The sequence below is a fragment of the Diplotaxodon limnothrissa genome, linkage group LG22, assembly GCF_057381915.1.
Source record: "Diplotaxodon limnothrissa isolate DT_005_m linkage group LG22, D_limnothrissa_male_GT1.1, whole genome shotgun sequence".
Lineage (NCBI taxonomy): Eukaryota > Metazoa > Chordata > Actinopteri > Cichliformes > Cichlidae > Diplotaxodon > Diplotaxodon limnothrissa.
Genome location: NC_140616.1, coordinates 26962248 through 26981786, shown reverse-complemented (window position 1 = coordinate 26981786; position 19539 = coordinate 26962248). Strand labels below are relative to the sequence as shown.

Sequence of the window (19539 nt, the reverse complement as noted above, 5' to 3'; positions counted from 1 at the left end):
AATGAGGAAACCTAATATTAATGGCTTGCATTTAATTTTGAACGCTTTGTGAACTTTGCAAAATCATCATGTTTCTGTGAAGACCCACTTTCTGGGACTTCATGCATTTTACTTGAAATGGTGTCTGCTATGCTTCAAGACTAAAGAACAATTTTCTAGTGCTTCACAGAGCTCGCTTTTACTGCAGCTATAAATATCAGAGCCTGGAAGAGCACCAAATGAATGTCGGTGTAGGAGTGAAGCATGCATTGTACCTGACAGGAGCCCCTCTCCCCAGGGCTGGGCGCAGCAGCACGGTGATGGTGCTCTCCGACTCACTCAGTGGAGAAGGGATGTCTTCATAGTCAAACACCGGAGCTGAGGGCAGAAAGAAAAGTGGGAAAAAAATGTGTCAAAAAAGGGCTAACATGTGTAGAAAAAGAGCAGGATGATTTTCCGTACTCTTTTTGCAAAGATGAAATATACTTTGCTTAGATTTGGGAGCTTCAACAGACACGTGGCTCCACTGCTCGATATTTTAGTAATGTTTTCTCCCCTACATTAAAAGATAAGAGTGTACCATCTTGTCCCCAGCGTACTAGTGTGTGCAGGCCTCCCACACAGTGCCATTGACTGATGATGACTAGTAACAGCAGCCAACTACAGAGAAAATAAGAGGCTCTTATAATATAATTAGGACAGATCTCAATGCTGCACAACCTCAGCAAAGCTCTGGGGACAAAGGGGTTGAGTGTTCCCATCTCTGTTTACTACAGGGAGTGAATTAATTGGAGTACGTAGTGAAGCAAATGGTTATCCTGGTACAACAGATAAGCCAAAACAAAAAGGTTTCTGTAATGGAAGTGGAAAATGTTTCTGCTGAGGCAAGGCATTAATGCCCGTCGTAAAAACCTGCTTGTGTAACCTGTCATCCGAAAAAACACACACTCATGCTTGCACGCAAACATCTGAGGTCTGCATTATATGCAGTCGTGCTCAGGAGTGTTTGAGCCAGTGTGTGTTAGGTGGTTAAAGCCAATGAATAATGAAAAAACTAACGAGTACAGCATTACACTTGCATGTGTGGTACTAAACTGGAACAGGAGCTGGCTGCCCAGAGCTCGTGACAGCGCAGCCAGGTGGGAGCATGTGATACTATAGATTTAATTGTACACTCTGACATCTGCAAGCCCACATAAGCCACTTTCTAAACCGAATGGAACAGGTACAGATAATAGAGATGGATGCTGTATTACATACAGTGTGGGGGTCAAAGAATTCTCCTGGAATATAAAAAGCACCAAGATCCAGCAGAACCAAAAGGTATTTTTATTAAGACAATAACGTTTACAATCCACCAATCTCCCTGTTCGGCATCAGAAAACACTAGACTAAAATCAAAATGTTCAATATATTCTGCGTGCCTAGGGATAAAGTTATGTCATTGTCTGCTTTAGGAGACAGTAATAATAAATAGACATGAAACAAGCACACTTGAATCAGAGGAGAAATGAAAAGGAAAAGAAGCAACAACTTTAAAAAGAGAAACTGCTGTAAACCATTAAACCATAAAAGAACTAATTAATAAAACTTTAAAAATGAGCATTTTTTTTATATTTTACTTGAATGCACTGATTCTATTACTTTAATGTATAATATTTAATGTATTTAATGTAAAGGAGTTACATTCAAAATTTGAATGCATGTCTTTTATCCTGTCTTCCTTCTCTCACCCCAACCGGTCGCAGCAGATGGCCCCGCCCCTCCCTGAGCCTGGTTCTGCCGGAGGTTTCTTCCTGTTAAAAGGGAGTTTTTCCTTCCCACTGTCGCCAAAGTGCTTGCTCATAGGGGGTCATATGATTGTTGGGTTTTTCTCTGTATCTATGAAGCGCCTTAAGGCAACTTTTGTTGTGATTTGGCGCTATATAAATAAAATTGAATTGAATTGAATTGAAAGTGCACTGCAATAGCTCAAGGTTGGATCTAGAGTGACTTTTTCACAAATACGGGACACCTATACCGCACTAGACAATCCAAAAGTCATTCAGTCTTCCTGAAAATGTGCGCCTTTAACCCCAAAATTAAACAGTAATGTGTCCCCTCAAAAGCAGGTTTTCGACTCTGCATTAGGCTGTTCAGAACAACCATAAACATGTTTGACTTTCCCAAATTCTGAAGTTAACAAGAAGCACTCAGAGAGCGCAACCCTCCGCAAGGCAACTCACTCTCTGGGCAGTAGTGACTTTAAAGGAATAGTGTTGTATTTTGTATAGTTTCATTTTATTTTCTTTGTTCTTTTTAAGAAAATACTTTAAGGAGTTTGTAGTGGAGTAAAAAGTACAAAAAGCAGGCTTTTTAACTTAATTTTGAGTGTATATGGATACATTCGTGTTCTCTTGACAGTACTGTTTTTTAAAGATATGACATATTTTGGGGTCAACTTGCAACAAAGTCATGTAAAAGTGAAATGTTACATTTATATTTGATATTTGGATGCAAACTAAGAGAGGTGCAGTAAATATAATGGCACGTCTCGCCATTATTTATAATTTCCTTGTGGTTTATCAAGCAGGACATGTTTGGGTAGGATTTGGTAGGATTTAGAATGCACATATCTCTGGACAAAGATCCTGCATAGATCAGTTTGTTCTGGAACATTTCTAACCATCCTGTTGTTGGACCATGATCTGTCGTGAGGTCCCATCGCTGACCGCTGCAGCCCTCAAGCTGTTTCAGAAATACTACCTAATTATCTGACTTGCTACCTAGACCTTGAAATACACTGCTGTCACACAAAAAGTCAACATCATTAGCTAAACAGTCTTGTTTAGTTCTAGATTTGGCACACAGTTAATTGTTTTTAGGAGCTCAATATGTAATTTGACAGAAGAAAATGTCTTTTTGTTTTGCTGTTCGGATTAACATAATCAGATCATTTTAACAAGAAGAAGCCTGAAACATTATTAAAGCCTGCATCAGGAGATTTTATACAGATACATCTCCAGAAAGAAGGAAAACGCAATAACTGCAGACCTTTTGAGGAAGCTTTATTTCCTTTAACTGCTTTTGTGTGGATTCCTGAATGAATCTAAATCATCCACACACTCCATTTACCCCCCACTTGCTGTATGAGGGAGACACAACAATAGCAAGTGATGTTTCATCAGAGTAAACACCATTAGTGAAAATGGCCTGCAGACACCAATCAGGGGGGGAGTGTTTCACAATCCCCACAGACAGAACAGAATCTTGAGATCCATAGCGGTAACCTCTTCCCTGACAAACACCGCTTCTCTAATTTCTGAACAGCTGCGTGTCCTTTGAATGGAAAACGCAGGCCGCGGTGATGTGAACAAAGCTGTTTTCACCCAAACCATTCAAGCTGAACATTTGTACTTGGCTATAATTTGCGCTGCTGTTATTCTATCAAACTAAGCCAGTGTGCATCTGAAAGGTGTACAGAATGAAAATAATTTGTACAGTTTAAAATTAAATGTGCAATTCAACCAAAGCTCTTCAAAGGGAGGGAATTACATATCATGACATAGTCTCCTATCATTAAAAAAAACATGTTTTTTTTTCTTTAGACTTGTCCTGTTACAGCCACTGAAAATCTGAATTTATCATTAAATACCAGTCAAGAGAAAATCTCTTACGCACATGTAGACACACATACAGCAGTCAGTGCAAAGACTCACCAGAAATGTTGGTGGTGATCTCAGTGAGTGCAGTCTGGCCAAAGCCCTTGGCAGTTCTGGCCCGGACAGACACCAGGTAGGTGGTTCCAGGATGGAGGCCGGAGAACATGTGGTAGGTCTCATTTCTCAGCTTGGACACTGTACGGCGAGGACCTGGCACATTAATACCTGGATCTGATGACTCAATACTCTGGTAACTGATCTGAAAATAGAGTAAATGAAGATACTGTATTAAAATGGTCCAAACCTTATCTAATCTAATCCAGACCTGTGCAAGTCTGTTCTTGCTTTTCTACCAGAAAGGTTCAGGCTCTTTTTGATCTTTTTAACAGGATATGATGTTCTTTTCATGCTTTATCCCCCTTGTGACCCTGAACTGGATAAGCAATTAAGAGAAGGGATAATAATGTAAGCATATTAATATACCACTATGACAACTCATAGCAATTAAGACGGAGCATGTAAGCCTGGGGGAAAATGGTGTGATCGATCCACTATCAAGTAATTTCACCTAAAAATAGAAGTGATGACAAATAAAGCTTAGTTGATCACAAAACCCACTAAGCTTGTCATTTTGTGGTTTCCATCAGTGAATCGCAAACTATGAAACTTCTTAGATACACTAATATGCAAAAGTCTTGAGACACCCCTCATTTTGTTATATGAGACTTTTTCGTCTTGATGCATTCTCAATCATCCAGGTAAGTAAATCTCCAAAAGTTGATTCTGTTCATCTGGACGTAGCGGTTTGTGGGAGAAACGTTTCGTCACTCATCCAAGTGACTTCTTCAGTCTCAGCTGACTGCAGGTTTCCCCAATCTTATAAACAGTACATTTGCATAATGACTGAAACCAGCCCACTGAAGGAACAATGGGCTGGGAGGTCAGTTCATTAATCTTAATTATGCAAATTCTCATGACCATTGATCAACAACCACTGATCAAAGACCACTGATCAATGGCCACGAGTACCATTCACAGAGAGTTGGGGAATGGCTGCAATCACAGCATTGTAAGATGGTGAAAGATGTACCCTTAGGCCCCTTCCTCGATTCAGAGATGGTCTTTCCCTTTTCACGTAAATGGCCTCCTTGACTCCGCGCTCAAACCAGCGTTCCTCCCTGTCCAGGATGTGTACATCCTCATCCTTGAAAGAGTGTCCACTGGCCTGTAGGTGTAAATAGACTGCAGAGTCCTGGCCTGACGAGGTAGCTCTTCTGTGTTGTGCCATCCGCTTCACCAGAGGTTGTTTGGTTTCCCCGATGTATAAATCCTGGCAATCCTCCTGGCACTTAACAGCGTACACTATGTTACTCTGTTTGTGTCGGGGACCCGATCCTTGGGGTGGACCAATTTTTGGCGCAGCGTGTTTTGGGGTTTAAAAGCCACAGAGACCTGGTGTTTAGAAAAAATGCGTCTCAACTGCTCCGATACTCCTGACAGATACGGGATCACTACAGGTTTTCGCTTAGGCAGCAGTTGTCCTTCTCTGCTGGATTGGCTGGAGCTTTCTTTTGGCGCCATCCCAGCTTTGACAAACGTCCAGCTGGGATAACCACTCCCCCATTACTGATGGAAATCGCACAGTCTAAGAAGGCCAACTTGCCATTTTTCATATCCTCCCTGGTGAACATGATGTGTTGGTCCACCGAGTTAATGTGATCCGTAAAATGTGGAACGTCCTGAGACCTGATTTTCACCCAGGTGACATCCACATATCTGAACCAATGGCTTGGTGGTGTTCCAGGGTAGGATAGCAAAGCCCTCTTTTCTACTTCTTCCATGTACAAATTGGCCACGATGGGTGAAACTGGGGAGCCCATGGCACACCCATGTTTCTGCCTGTAGAACTGACCCTTGTATGAGAAGTAGGTGGAATGAAGACACAGCTCCAAAAGCAAACACACTTGGTCGATGCTGAAAGTGGTCCTGTTGTTGAGGTTGGTGTCATCCTGTAATCTCTTACGCACTACCTCCAACGCTTGGGATGCAAGTGAAGAGAGATGTAACGTCATATGAGACCATGGTTTCATCTGCTTCCATAATGACGTCTCTCACCTTCTCAACAAAATCCAAAGTGTTCTGGACGTGGTGTTCAGAGCTGCCTACCTGGTAGAGGATTGAAGCCAAAAACTCGGAGATGTTATAGGTGACGGAATTGATCATGCAGACAATCGGTCTTAAAGGTGCACCCTGTTTATGTATCTTCAGTAAACCATACAGACTTTGTGTAGACTCCCCTGAGTACAGCCTGTGGTATGAGGTCCGGTCAATAGCCTTGTCTTGGTCTAACTGCTTCAGACCAGACAATCTATCACCCTCTTCCTGTAACCACCTCCTGGGTCTCCTTTCAGGGGCTCATAAGCATTTTCATCCCTGAGTAGTGACAAAACCAGCCTTCAGTGGGTTGGTTTCGGTCATTATGCAAATCTACTGTTTAGAATATTGGAGAACCTGCAGTCAGCAGAGACTGAAGAAGTCACTTGGATGAGTGATGTAGCGTTTCTCCCACAAAATGCTACATCCAGATGAACAGAATCAACTTTTGGAGATGAGACTTTTTCATTTTTTTCAAGTGGTCTTGAGAAACTTTTTTCCAGGCCTTTAGAAAGTCTTTCTCAGAGGAAAGACTTCAGAGGAATGTTCTTTTAAAAAAAAATTGTTCAGCCTCTTAATATCGACCTATGAATCATTCAAGCATTAAAAATGCACCTAATTGGCTTTAAGACATGCATGCGCTCAAAGCACACTGTGCGCTGTCTATCTTGCATGCTGCACAATATCGTTTATTATTTAGTAAATATTGATATCTATGACTAGCTAGTTTATTGTGATGGTGCTTTGTTTTCTCTATTATTATGTTGCTCTTTGTTGTTTGCTGTCTCCTCTGTTTGTTTTTTTTGTTTGTTTGTTTTTTTTTTCTCCATACAGGTGACCCAGGAGTTCTTTTTTTTTTTTTTTCTCTCTCTCTTCCCCCCCCTTCTCACCGTCTCTTCTCCCCTTTGGTTTTCTTTCTTTCTCTCCCCCTCTTTCTCTCATTCATTCCCCCTGTCCTATTTATTAAAAAAAAAAAAAAAAAAAAAATGACAAAGGATGAACTGAAGCTCTGCCATCACGTAATGTCGCATACTGCTGTTTCTGATGTCATTTAAAAAAAAAAAAAAAAATGCACCTAATTCAAAGGATGAACTAGTACAGTCAATACAGACAACTTAGAAAAGAACCACTTTTACATTTTGACACATTTTGTTACAAATCCTTTCCCACAAAAACACATAATTTGTTCCAATTTCTTTAGAGACATCTATGAAAAATGCCAAAGATAACACAGTGTGACAGGCATACAATAGTATTTTTGTCCCAATAAGATGATTCCCAAAGAGCTGTTAGCCAAACTCCAGTGTGCCCTTAAAAAAACTGAGGAAACAGAACAAGTGGAGGACAAAAGAAGAAGGGGCTGTACCTACAGCAGGCAAACGTGAAAGCCATGACCTTAAGAAGAAGGAACAAAACAGCAAAGACCCAACACAGGACCTGATGCATGTATCTGTTCGCTGTCAGGCTGTGCGTGATTATACAAAACACAGATTTTCAAGCTCAAAAACCTTTTTTTGCTGGGCCCCCCTTTGTTTTACAAGAAAAATGTTCGCGCACTAACACATCTTCCAACCACACACCCATATTTTGCTCCATTGCCGTTTATTTCACACCTCAAACATTTAGTAAACAAGTAAGTAAATACAAGTAATCTGCAATAAATTACAGGTAGTAAGAAAATAAACTACTAACTTTTTTACACTACCTGCACACCTACAGGGGTATTTTTGAAAACGCAGCTGTTTCATCCACATGTAAACGGCATTTGCAATCACCGAAAACGGAGATTTTTTAAAACTCCTTTTTTGTGTTTATGTGTGGGCGAGGAATACAGAGTTCGTCACACGTCAAAGGTATGTGCCTATTTTTATGTCACGCTGTGCGCCACGTTATTGTTTATGTGAGATGAATTGTAGAATGGCAGATATTCAGATTAGCAGTATTTTGTCTCTATCTTCAGGTTTTACACGCTTATATACACACACACTTACTGTCCCTCTATTTAGAAAGGCAGAGGCGTCACGGTGTGATTATTTTACGTGTTTTTTTTTTCCTGTGTAATAATATTCAACATTGCTATCAATACATTTTTCAAAAAATGCCTCTCTGTGGAAATTGGTTTAAAAACATAAACAGCTGTGGGATACTGTTTGTCCGGGATTTGAACCGGGGGAACAAATCGTGGCAGGATCAGCCTGATGTTATTTGTATCCCACTGTAACTTTACTGTATAAAGAGCTAACATCTCCAAAATGTCAGGAGTAGTTAGTCATTACAAGAAGTGTTTGTGAACTAAAAAGAATGTGGGATACTGTTTGTCTGTGATTTGGAGAGCCCAGCGCTGCTCCCGACGCAGGGAAGTCCAATTCTGTAGGGGAGACCTACCTCGGCACTTGTGCAGGTGAAGCCAAAGGGAAGATATGCTTCACCATATTTTCTAGTCTTTGGCTTAGAATGAAGTTGGTTTGGAAACATATTCAGCGATGCTTCATCTCCTGCTTTGCGTTTGTGTGGGATCCCTGTAAAAAAAACCTGTCCATTATGCTGGCAGTGTCTAAGCTTGTTTTTTTGCTTTTTTTCCCCTTTTCATACCGCGCCCCCCTGCAATGGGGGAGCGGCCCCACACTTTGGGAAGGTCTGCATGTATGTTTGCACATGTTTCAATAAACTGCTCTATTGCCCATTTTCCTAGCAACATGCAAAGAAATGTGGAGTGGCAGAAGAATTAACTACTAAGTACTGTAATTCCCATGATATTTGAAAACTCTGATGTGCCAGAGAAACACTCGAGAAATAAGAAGCGTTATAAGTTAGCTAGTTAAAGTTAGTTTTAAGCCTCTAGGGAGCATGAATATCTAATGTCTGGAACACAGGAAAGATTTATAGACCCACATACTGTTGGATGCAAAATTAAAAATGAATGTGACACATAACAGCTTTGCAGTTATGACATTTACATAACATTTTTACATAACAGTTGGATTTTTAGCTGCTGTTAAGCAAGTGTTCATATAAGGGAAAAGCGGTGTGGCAGTGATAACATTCCTAGGTCAGACCAGATCAGACCGTATAAGCTCATACAGCTTGTCTGATATTCTTTACAGAATCCTTAGCTTGTTACTCACACAGGTAAAAGATTAAATTTAGATGGCATTTTATTTGAAATCCTTCTCACAGAAATGCCTCTCAATTAATCTTAAGGCTACAGCAAAAAGATGTCGACTCACGGTGCAGGTCTAATAAATCTTGTGCTAAAGTTAGCCACAGATAATCAGGTAGACTTAGTGTCATATCTACGTTCTATAGCACTCGCAGGCTGATTTTACACAGCATTCAGGATTAGGGTAAAAACCAGAGAAAAATAACACATACTAAAGATGACAAGTATGAATTAAAAGCAGTATGAGGTTGTTTCCTTGTTGCTGTTTGATGAATGTGTGTAAGTCTGTAAATCAAGAGACATAAAACTGAGGAACTCAGGTTGGCTGTAAAAGAGCCTCTTCCTTCTACCTGACAGTATCTTGACACTGAAATGTTAACACTTTACCTCGGGGCAGTTGGCAGTGCAACCCAAAGCTCTAGTGATGTGTCGGTCACGAACGAAATGGCTCTTAGAGCCAGATCTTTGACGTTAACACAGTGTTGGAAACTCCTCAGTAAGGAAAATCGCTATTGGCTGTCCTAAAAGTCGCTAGAAGTCGCTAAATGATGTCATTGCCTAATTTGCATAATTGGTCATGCTAATATAATTGTAACCTACGTTGTTGGAGAGAGAAATAACATTGTGGAAGAGACATAAAGTGAGTAAAAAACGTCCTAAATGCAGTTAGTTTATTTAGAACTACAAATAAAATTTATTTTAGCAGTTATTGTTTTTTTTAATGTCACAATTCCAACCCTGCTCCTTTATCCAGGCTTGGACCAGCAAAAGTGACCCGAAATAGGCACTCTGGTGGAGTTACTTTGTGTGTGAGAGTGTGTGTTTATAAGTAGTTTTGTGATCCACAAAACAGCATAACAGTAAAAGAAGAACTGACTGCGTTACAGTCAGTGCAGGAGCAGCGGCTTTGCTCATGCGCGATTCATTTGCAGTTGTGACGCATAGGTGTGAACATCTGCTGCCCTGATAGCAGCTGGGGGAGGACTATCCTCCACCCGTGAGCGCTTTGGAACGGGCGAGGTACCCACGGCAGCACCCGCTGCTTGTTGAGAGTAAAAGCGATACCTGCTTTCACGTCAAAAAGTCGTCATAAATAAGTCTCCCATAACACCAGAAAAAGTCGCCGGATTTGTCGCTAGTCGTTTTTTAGAAAAAAAAGGTCGCTAAGGGGGTCTGAAAACTCGCTAAATATAGCGACAAAGTCGCTAAGTTGGCAACACTGCGTGAACGGCGCGAGCCAGCTCCTTATCGCGAGCAGTTTTTTTAAAAAAACTTCAATGAGTATTATAGTCTCTTTTCATGCTGTCTGTACGGACTGTATCTGTGGTTCTGAATTGCGGTTAAAATCAGAAAATTAGCAACAGTGCCCTCATAATAGGAAACATCTTATTGAACTAAATGTGTTTTTGCTAAAGCCATGCTTACCTGTTTATAGGAATTTTAATGCAACCAAGACTTTGTGGATATATAAGCAGTCGGAGCTAGAAAAAAGATATACAATTTCTTTTGGGAGAAATACCGTATTTCCCGGACTACAAAGCGCACCTGAATATTAGCCGCACAAGCTAAAATCAGGGGAAAATCCTGTTTTGTACATACATTAGCCGCACCTGACTAAAAGCCGCAGGTGTTTCAATGTTGACTTATCATATGTAAGAGAATATGCACAAAGGGAATTGTCAGGAAAGAGATGGCTGTTTGGAGACACACCCCTTTTATTAATATTTTGAAAAACAAGTTATGGGTACATATTTGCACAACTTTTTAGGTATATGTACAAGTAGCGGTAATTACAAGTACGAAACATGTACTTTGCTTCATAAATGAGTAACAAATGTAGTACATAACAATAACCTACAGCACACCAGAAAAATAGATTCGGACTACCTTTTAGGCTCAGGTGCAGTGACACGGCTTCAACAAGAAGAAAAGTCAGTCATTCACCACCATCTTTCTCTTCTTCCTGCGCACTAAAACCACCAAAGTCCTCTTCTCCAGTGTCGGAAACGAACAGGCTCAGGATGGCTTCGTCATCCACTCTCAGCTTCTTTCCTTCGTTGTCACTTACAAAACCAAAGAAATCCTCGTTGTCAGTGTCGGAGTCGAACACCCTCAGAAGGGCCGTGGCGGTGTCCTCCTCTCCATCATGCAGCAGTCCAGCCCTTCGAAATCCGTTGGTGATCGTGGATGTTTTCACACTTTTCCACGCTGTCAGATTCCACCGGTGGAGTTGAGCACAACTTGCTTTTCGAAAGTTTATTGCCGCACATCATCCACGACTCCCGCTGAATGTGTAGCGCTACTTTGAAGTTTGTTTTTCGCGCTACTTGTACGGCACTATGTTGCCTGGCGGATGGACATGTGACCAACATACCACTCTTGAACCCCGATACTGTGTGTCTGATCACATGCCCTTCCGCCAGGCAACGTAGTGCCGTACAACAGCGGAACAAACAAAACAAATCGTCTTACGATATGACGAAAATCATGGATAATCCATAGAAAAGCCGCACCTGACTAAAAGCCGCAGGGTTCAAAGATTGTGCAAAAAGTAGCGGCTTATAGCCCGACAATTACGGTAAATCAACTACTTTAGACCTCTCTACATTGAATTATACTGGTTATTAATCGCTGGCTCTCTTCCACAGCATGCCTTTCATCCCGTCTTCCTTCTCTCTCCATAACCGGTCGCGGCAGATGGCCCCGCCCCTCCCTGAGCCTGGTTCTTCTGGAGGTTTCTTCCTGTTAAAAGGGAGTTTTCCCTTCCCACTGTTGCCAAAGTGCTTACTGATAGGGGGTCATATGATTGTTGGATGTTGTTGTAGGGTCTACCTTACAATATAAAGCGCCTTGAGGTGACTGTTGTTGTGATTTGGCGCTGTATAAATGAAACTGAATTGAACCAAATCCCTCTCAAGTAAGCTCAAAAACAGTTAACATACTAGTCTCTGTGTGCATAAAGCAAGAATGAGAGAAGGCAAAGTTAAAATTAAAAACAAAACAAAAAAATACTTTTATTGATGAAAGAAAAAAGAAGTTCAATTTGCATGGATGCAAAAAGCAAATTACAGGCTTGAGGCAGTTCCATACAAAGTCACTGAATATAACCGATGACTTTTACATCACCGGATGGTATAAATGGACATTTCTGGAGGAATTTCTGCTTATTCTGTTGCTTTACGATAGTGCTTCAAAGATACAGAGATAAGAGAAATAATAAGAGTGACTAGGTGGAAATAACAGATGTGCTTCGTTTGAATGGCTAAAGTCTGCACAGATGGTGCACTGGCTGTTTGGGGAAAATTCACAAGGACTGAAAAACATTCCTGTGGTCAAATCTTCAGAAAAATTCATTTTACTGTTCAACGTTCCTTTGACAAAAAATACAAAAACAAATATTGCTAGCAGTTATTTCTGAGTAAACCGCAGAGGTTTTTATTGATTTTTAGAGGGCGAGACTTCTGTGGAATCACCGAATACAATGTGAAATTCAGAACGTTAAAGGCAGCAAGAAGCAACAGTAAAGGCAGGCATTTATTGTTCTCATTTGGAGCTTTCTTATCACAAAATAAGCAATTTCTAAGCAACTGTGTAACAGCAAACAAATATATTGTTTTCACATTTTGGTTTCAGCCTCATAAATCCAGAAGTTTAAATTCACTGCACTAGCAGTTTGGAGGTTTGGGGCGAAGGCGAATCATCTGTATGCACACCAAGGTTACCGCAGCACTCGATTCTCTGCCTGGCTCCTCACTTTTCAGGCCTCTGCTTGTGAAAAGAAACTCGTTTTCTCTCCCTGACCGGTGACCATGTGTTAAGCCACAGTGGGTCTTCACATGTACTTACACAAAAAAAGCTCCGAAGCCTGTGCTACAAAGGTCTGTAGTTGATATGGGGCCATCAATAATTAATTAGAAACATTTAAAGTTGCCCCCTTGTGGAGGCATCTCTTAGGCAAATAAGTAATTAGAATGGTTGTCCCACATGTAATTACAGCCTGAAGTCTGGGCCGCAGCTTCATTACCATATGAACACGTACAGTAAATCCTATGAACTGTGAAAAGTGAGTCCTACCTACTCCAGAAACTCAGCCTCGTGTGTGCTATCGGGGTTTAGGCAAGACACACAAAAACAGGCCTGGAGGAAATCAAAGAGGGGGAGCAGTGGAGTCTTTAAAGCCCACAGAAGAGACTTCTCATTGATCTGAGTCATTTTGCTGAAGGAGGACGAATAAAACTAGATATATACAAGGCAAAAATAACATCCGACCCCCAGTGAGGATAAGTGTGTGTTATGTGAATTCAGTTGTTGTCATTGTTGTGGACTTTTTTGCGTTAGTAATGAGGTTAGCTTACCTCATACTGTGTGATGAGACCGTTTGGCTCTATGGGTTCCTCCCACTTGAGGAATATCATGTCGTCGAGCGGGGTGAAGGTCAGGGACTCTGGAGCGATGCCGCCAGGAACTACGGCAGGAGAGAAAACAACCTTCTTTGAAACAAACAGTCCACTCGGGTCTCGAGTTAATAGACTCCTGAGCAGGCATGCCGGGGGCTAAAAACACCTTTGACAGAGTGAAAAGGCACAGGGCCAAGGAGGGATGGAGGAGGAGGACAGGGAAGGGAACACAGAGACAGAGCAGAAGGGGGTGATGAAAAGAAAACTCTGAAGCAGCTTGCTCCCAGCCCTCAGGATGAATTGAGATTCTGGCTAATACTGTCTGATAACAGAGCACCGTGTCTCAGAGGATGACAGCAGATTTTTCTTCTTTAGCACCGTACCGACAGAGAAACAGTAAAGTAATCCAACTGCCTGAGTACCCCTCTGCATGTTGTGGTTTAATGAGATGCATCTACATCTATATGTATCTTTTTTATTTATTTTTTGTGCTATATAGATATTTTTTAGGCAGGTGTTGAGCTGGCCAGTTTAGGTTCTGAGAATAAATGAATGTCCAAAGAAACCCTTTGGCATTGACAGCCACTAAAAGGGTGCTTGCTGAAAGAGTAAAGTCACATCTAGAAGTGAAAAAAAATATTCAGCACTGTGCTTTCTGGTTCTGCAGTCAGTGATGTTGAAATAGGTGATGAGAGAGCTTTAAAAAAGAACCTCTCTGCACCTACTTCCTCTGTGAGGTTAGCATTTGCTAAATGCTAAAGCTACAGTGGCAGATCTGAAAACTGCTGTTCACAAACGCTGTCCATCTAATCTGACTGAGCTGGAGCTGTTTTGCAAAGAAGAATGGGCAAAGATTTCAGGCTCTAGATGTGCAAAGCTGGTAGAGACAGACCCTAAAAGACTGGCTGCTGTAATTGCAGCAAAAGGTGGTTCTACAAAGTATTGACTCAGGGGGCTGAATAATTACACACACCCCACTTTGCAGTTATTCATTTGTAAAAAAATATTTGGAATCATGTATGATTTTCGTTCCACTTCTCACGTGTACACCACTTTGTATTGGTCTGTCAATTCCAATAAAATTGATTCATGTTTGTGGCTGTAATGTGACAAAATGTGGGAAAGTTCAAGGGGGCCGAATACTTTTGCAAGCCACTGTATGTCCTTGTTTGTATTGGCAACATTTAGGAAATGATACTGTTATATGGGGATTGAAAAGATCACATCATAGTTTGAATCCAAAGATCATGTCAGATTTGACCTCTAAGCTGACGTTTAAATTTCACATCTACGTTTCTTTCTAATTGACCCCAAAATGCTTTATTTTTACTGCACTAAAACTTTTTAAAGTACATTTAAAGAAGAAAAAACAACAGAATGAATGTGCACAAAATGCTGTTCCCTTTAAAGTAAATGCTGCCCAGAGTGATCTGTCTTGGCGGGGGTCTGCTTTCTCAGGGTGCTTCTTGTTTCTTTTTAAAGTTATTTGGTAGAATGACTTTTACGCTCAGGGTTATTTTCTTGGTGCATGCCTTATTTGCTCTTCAGATTCAGTCAGCTGTCAGAAGGCTTGATGATTTGCTCGTATAATTTTAAATTCATTGGTCCATCTATGGCAGCAGGCCATCGTATTTCAAATGCAGTAAAACTTGACCAAAGTATGAAACTATCACTGTCATGTTTCACAGATGGCATCAAGTTCTAATGCTTCACCCAAAAAAGTGTGTTTGGTCTCATTAAAGAACAAAAAAACAAAAACATTACTCCAACTGGATTCTCCATCAGAGGTTTAGTGAAGTGCAGATGGTCAGCAGTGTTCTCTGCAGAGAGAAGCGCTTTCCTCTCGTAAGGCTGGCATGAGTGCCATTGTTGTTACCCAGTGACTGAGCACAGTACTACACGCCTCACCCTGGAGTGATGTGATAGATTAACAGTAAAGAACCTATTAAGTCTTTTAATAAGTATAAATATAAGCTAAGTACATTTTTACTATTGTTTAAAAATCTTGTGTTTTTGGTAATGACATATGAAAGACCCACTTGACAACAACTGAAACACCACTACTATCATTTTACAGAACTCAAAACTTCAGTTATTTTTTTGTGAAAAATCTCACATTACTTTCAATAACAATAAAGTATAAGTTCTGTTTCTATCAGTTATGATGAAAATACATTTTCCCCTCCAAAAAGACAGCAGAGGAAAATAAGCTATCACAAAATAAACAATTATCTAATCCATTTTATATTGAAGGCTCAAAATAGTCATTTATTGTTTAGACCTCTCAGTGTGCCCCTGAGAGACCAAAACAATTGCTCATTGTCCAAAGTTATGGCTAGTATCACAGCACAAGCACTCTACCGATTTAATTGTGTACTCCTGCAAAACTGTCAGAGTAATGACTGAGTTTATGTTAAAAATAATAATAACGTAGGCAGAGAGAGAAGCTGATTATGGTGCTAAGCTAATCTGTTGTCTGGCCCCAGGTGACACCCACACCTTTATAAAGTAAAATCATTTTATTGTTGCTTTAGGAGGTACGAGGTTTCTGTCCCATGCGTTGTTCTACACAGTGTCAAATCTCCAGGCGCTACTTCGTTATTGCGGGGTGAAGTTGAGGGTGCTTCCACGCTTTAAGCCAAAAGACCCATTCTGGTTGACATCAGTGTGAATGTCTTGCTGAAAGCGACTCAAGTTCAGATGTTGAAATGTACTTTAAATGAGCTCTAGCAAAATCAGGAAGGTACAAGGGTGCATGGGGTTAGAGGTTAGCGTTGGGATCATCACCAGTGATGACTTAGACTTCACGGGTGTGGAACTTCTCAGGATTTTAACATGAACTACAGATTATTTTGTATTTAAAATGATGCGGCACTACTCCTAACTAGTACAGAAAGAGAAAAATTGTTATACCTGTGCAAACTTCCCTGCAATGGCTTCCCGACAAATACAGGATGGATTTGAATGTCTTTGTTATTTGTCTATAAAGCCATGCCTGGGTTGGCACCTGGGAACATATCAGAGCTTCTATGCTCCTACTGCACCACTGGGACTCTTAGATCCTCAGAATAACTGCTTTAACTGTTTCACGATTGAGGTTAGGGGGTAAAGAATACTGTGCTTTAGCAGCTGTGCCTCTAAAGTCCTCTCACAATAACATGTTCAGCCTCTTCTGGCACTTCAGAGAAAAAAAGAGAGATGTACATTCTTTCATTGGTCTTTCTTTGCCCTTCATGGTCTTGACATTTGAGCATTAGGTAGTTATTTTATTTTATCATTTAATCTTAGGCCTTTTTATCCTGTTATCACTTGCTTATCTGTATTTGTGTTGATCCGAAAAAGTGCTTCAGAGGTAAATGCGATTTAATGCAATTTGATAAAAGGTTCTCAGAAATGGCTTCTTCTGTTTGTGCATCAGCTATGACTGAATTACCGAAAGCAATTCTGCAGCAATAGCAAACTTCTTCGAGCTGTCTGTTTCCCTGAGAGAAAAAGCTGAAGCCGAGGAAGGCGAAGCACCACACATGAAATTCCTGCTGTATCTCTGACAGGAAAATCTCCTTCCTCCGAGCGGCAGAGACGCAGTGCGAGAAAAGCGCTACGCCAGCGTTTGATTGTCGAGCCCAACAGGAAACAGGCAGGAGGAACTGTCACCAGCTGTGGCTCAATTACTGTAGTTGTGGAGGGTGATGGCAGCTCGGGGGATGACAAGGGGATTGGGGACTGTCACACTGTCAGTCTGCCATTCAGTGGCTCAAAAGCAAAACTTTCCATTGGTGCTGGCATTCAAAATATCAAGTAAAGTATGAAGAAAAAAACCCTCTAAAACAATCATAGCTTGTTTTTTCTGACACGCGTGTTTTAACTTGTCACTTTGAAACCAGTCAAATCCCACAAACAAAATCACAACACCATGCTCCTGTCTGTACGTTTTTTCTTCATTTATGTAAATGCATTTCCTCCTGCCTTCGAGAAGCAACGTGTAGGAGTCGGTAATTAGGAGCGCTGTCTGTTTGCTTCATATCTCCTCAAACGCTTTGTGTTTTTAGGTGCTGATATAATAAAGTAATGCAAATCAATAGTACATTTTACAGGCTGCTTAAATGCATTTTTAAGATGCATTAAGAAAATCCTGCCAGTTGCTCATCATCCCCTCTTACTCTCTCCACAGGGTCAAAGCTATCCCTGAGTGGCTTTCTATTACACTGAAAATCTTGCTTTCACTCCATAACAATGCGTGTTTGACCTTCTGTACTTCTACCAGCAATTTGCATTAGAATATACTTAATCTGCTGATGTACACAGGAAAATATTAATACAAAGATAAGCAAAATCATTTTACCATTTTTTCTGCCGGCCATGGCTCAAGCTGATTAATGTTCCACTGGTCTCCATTTAAAAGGCTGATCCTCCATTTACTTATGCTGATCCAGCCTATTCTGTGAGTCAGTATGTGTGTGTGTGTGTGTTTCTGTTGTTTGTTGTTACTGAATGACTAAAGGCATACATTTGTGTAAGAAGTGCACAATAATTATCTGAGCATGAAGGAGCAACTGCACATTCAAGAGGTTCTGAAGCCAGAGCTAAGTAACAATGACAATAAAGAACTTCAGTGCATGCATAAAAAAGCATCACTGTCTCCCATAATGATGGTGCAGTTAACAAATGCAAGCCATTTCAGCAAAGCCCTGCATATGTGAGTGCGAGCATTCACAAGGCAAAAATGAAGCTGCCCACTCACTGTCTTCTTCAGTCTGAAAGGTGACCTCTCTGCTCTCCTTCTTGCCCTCTGGGTTGGCGAGCGCTAGCCGAACGTGTACCGCACGAAAGGGTGGCAGGTCTCTCAGGGTAAAGTGAGAAGTGTTGCGATCCACAGACAGGCATTCCCTGACGGTCGCGTTGTTTCCTCCACTGCCCCCTGTTGGCATTGAGTAGCGGTAGCACAGCGACAAGGTGTAGGTGTGACAGCGGGTGAGGTTGTATCCCAGTGGCTCCCACTGGAGGGTCAGCTGCCGGGGCTGGATCTCTGTGGCTGTCAGACCACGCAAGGCACGCATGGGCTCTGAAAGTGGTAAGGAGAAGGAAGTTAAAAAGCCAACACTGTGGTCACATTTACCAGTTTAAAACCCAAAAGCACAATGAAGCATTTTTTAAGTGATAGAACCAGCTGGACTAGATCTTATATTTCACATTTCTACTCTAACTGACCAGTGTGCTATGCTCATAGCTTCCCCTTGATAAACGTGTTTCATTGTGTGTAAATCATCTTCTTTTCTGTCTTTATTGTTAGTTTTGTATTTAGCTTTCCCTGCTCATGCTTCGTAACTTTACTTCCCACCCTTGTTCCTCTTTTATAATTGCCTGCCCCAGCCCTGTTGCTTTCAGTTGTGATCATTAGCTCCACCTGTTCCTCCCAGTTTACTTACAATGCACTCCTTTAACATAAGAGTTATAGGCCACTATATATTTTCCACGTGGTTCCTCGAACCATGGCATGCTGTGGTTATATATATATATATATATATATATATATATATATATATATATATATATATATATATATATAAAAAACACCCAGCACGCCCCTGCGGGCGGTTTATCCTTCAAGCTCGGGTCCTCTACCAGAGGCCTGGGAGCTTGAGGGTCCTGCGCAGTATCTTAGCTGTTCCCAGGACTGCGCTCTTCTGGACAGAGATCTCCGATGTTATTCCCGGGATCTGCTGGAGCCACTCGCCTAGCTTGGGAGTCACCGCACCTAGTGCTCCGATTACCACGGGGACCACCGTCACCTTCACCCTCCACATCCTCTCGAGCTCTTCTCTGAGCCCTTGGTATTTCTCCAGCTTCTCGTGTTCCTTCTTCCTGATATTGCTGTCATTCGGAACCGCTACATCGATCACTACGGCCGTCTTCTTCTGTTTGTCTACCACCACTATGTCCGGTTGGTTAGCCACCACCATTTTGTCCGTCTGTATCTGGAAGTCCCACAGGATCTTAGCTCGGTCATTCTCCACCACCCTTGGGGGCATCTCCCATTTTGACCTCGGGACTTCCAGGTTATACTCGGCACAGATGTTCCTGTACACTATGCCGGCCACTTGGTTATGGCGTTGCATGTATGCCTTGCCTGCTAGCATCTTGCACCCTGCTGTTATGTGCTGGATTGTCTCTGGGGCATCTTTACACAACCTGCACCTGGGGTCTTGCC

General features: G+C 41.4%; 1 protein-coding gene across 1 annotated transcript in view; it reads right to left on the bottom strand.

Annotated features, from left to right (window-relative positions):
* Positions 1-19539, bottom strand: part of LOC146610073 (receptor-type tyrosine-protein phosphatase U-like) — a 259644-nt gene that overhangs the window by 65167 nt on the left and 174938 nt on the right. Inside the window, exons 8-11 of the mRNA XM_085346904.1 lie at positions 18073-18393; positions 13290-13399; positions 3678-3879; positions 255-357 (exon numbers count right to left, since the gene is read on the bottom strand). Of these exons, the coding sequence (XP_085203030.1) occupies positions 255-357; positions 3678-3879; positions 13290-13399; positions 18073-18393 (736 nt within the window). The remainder of the gene's footprint in view (positions 1-254; positions 358-3677; positions 3880-13289; positions 13400-18072; positions 18394-19539) is intronic.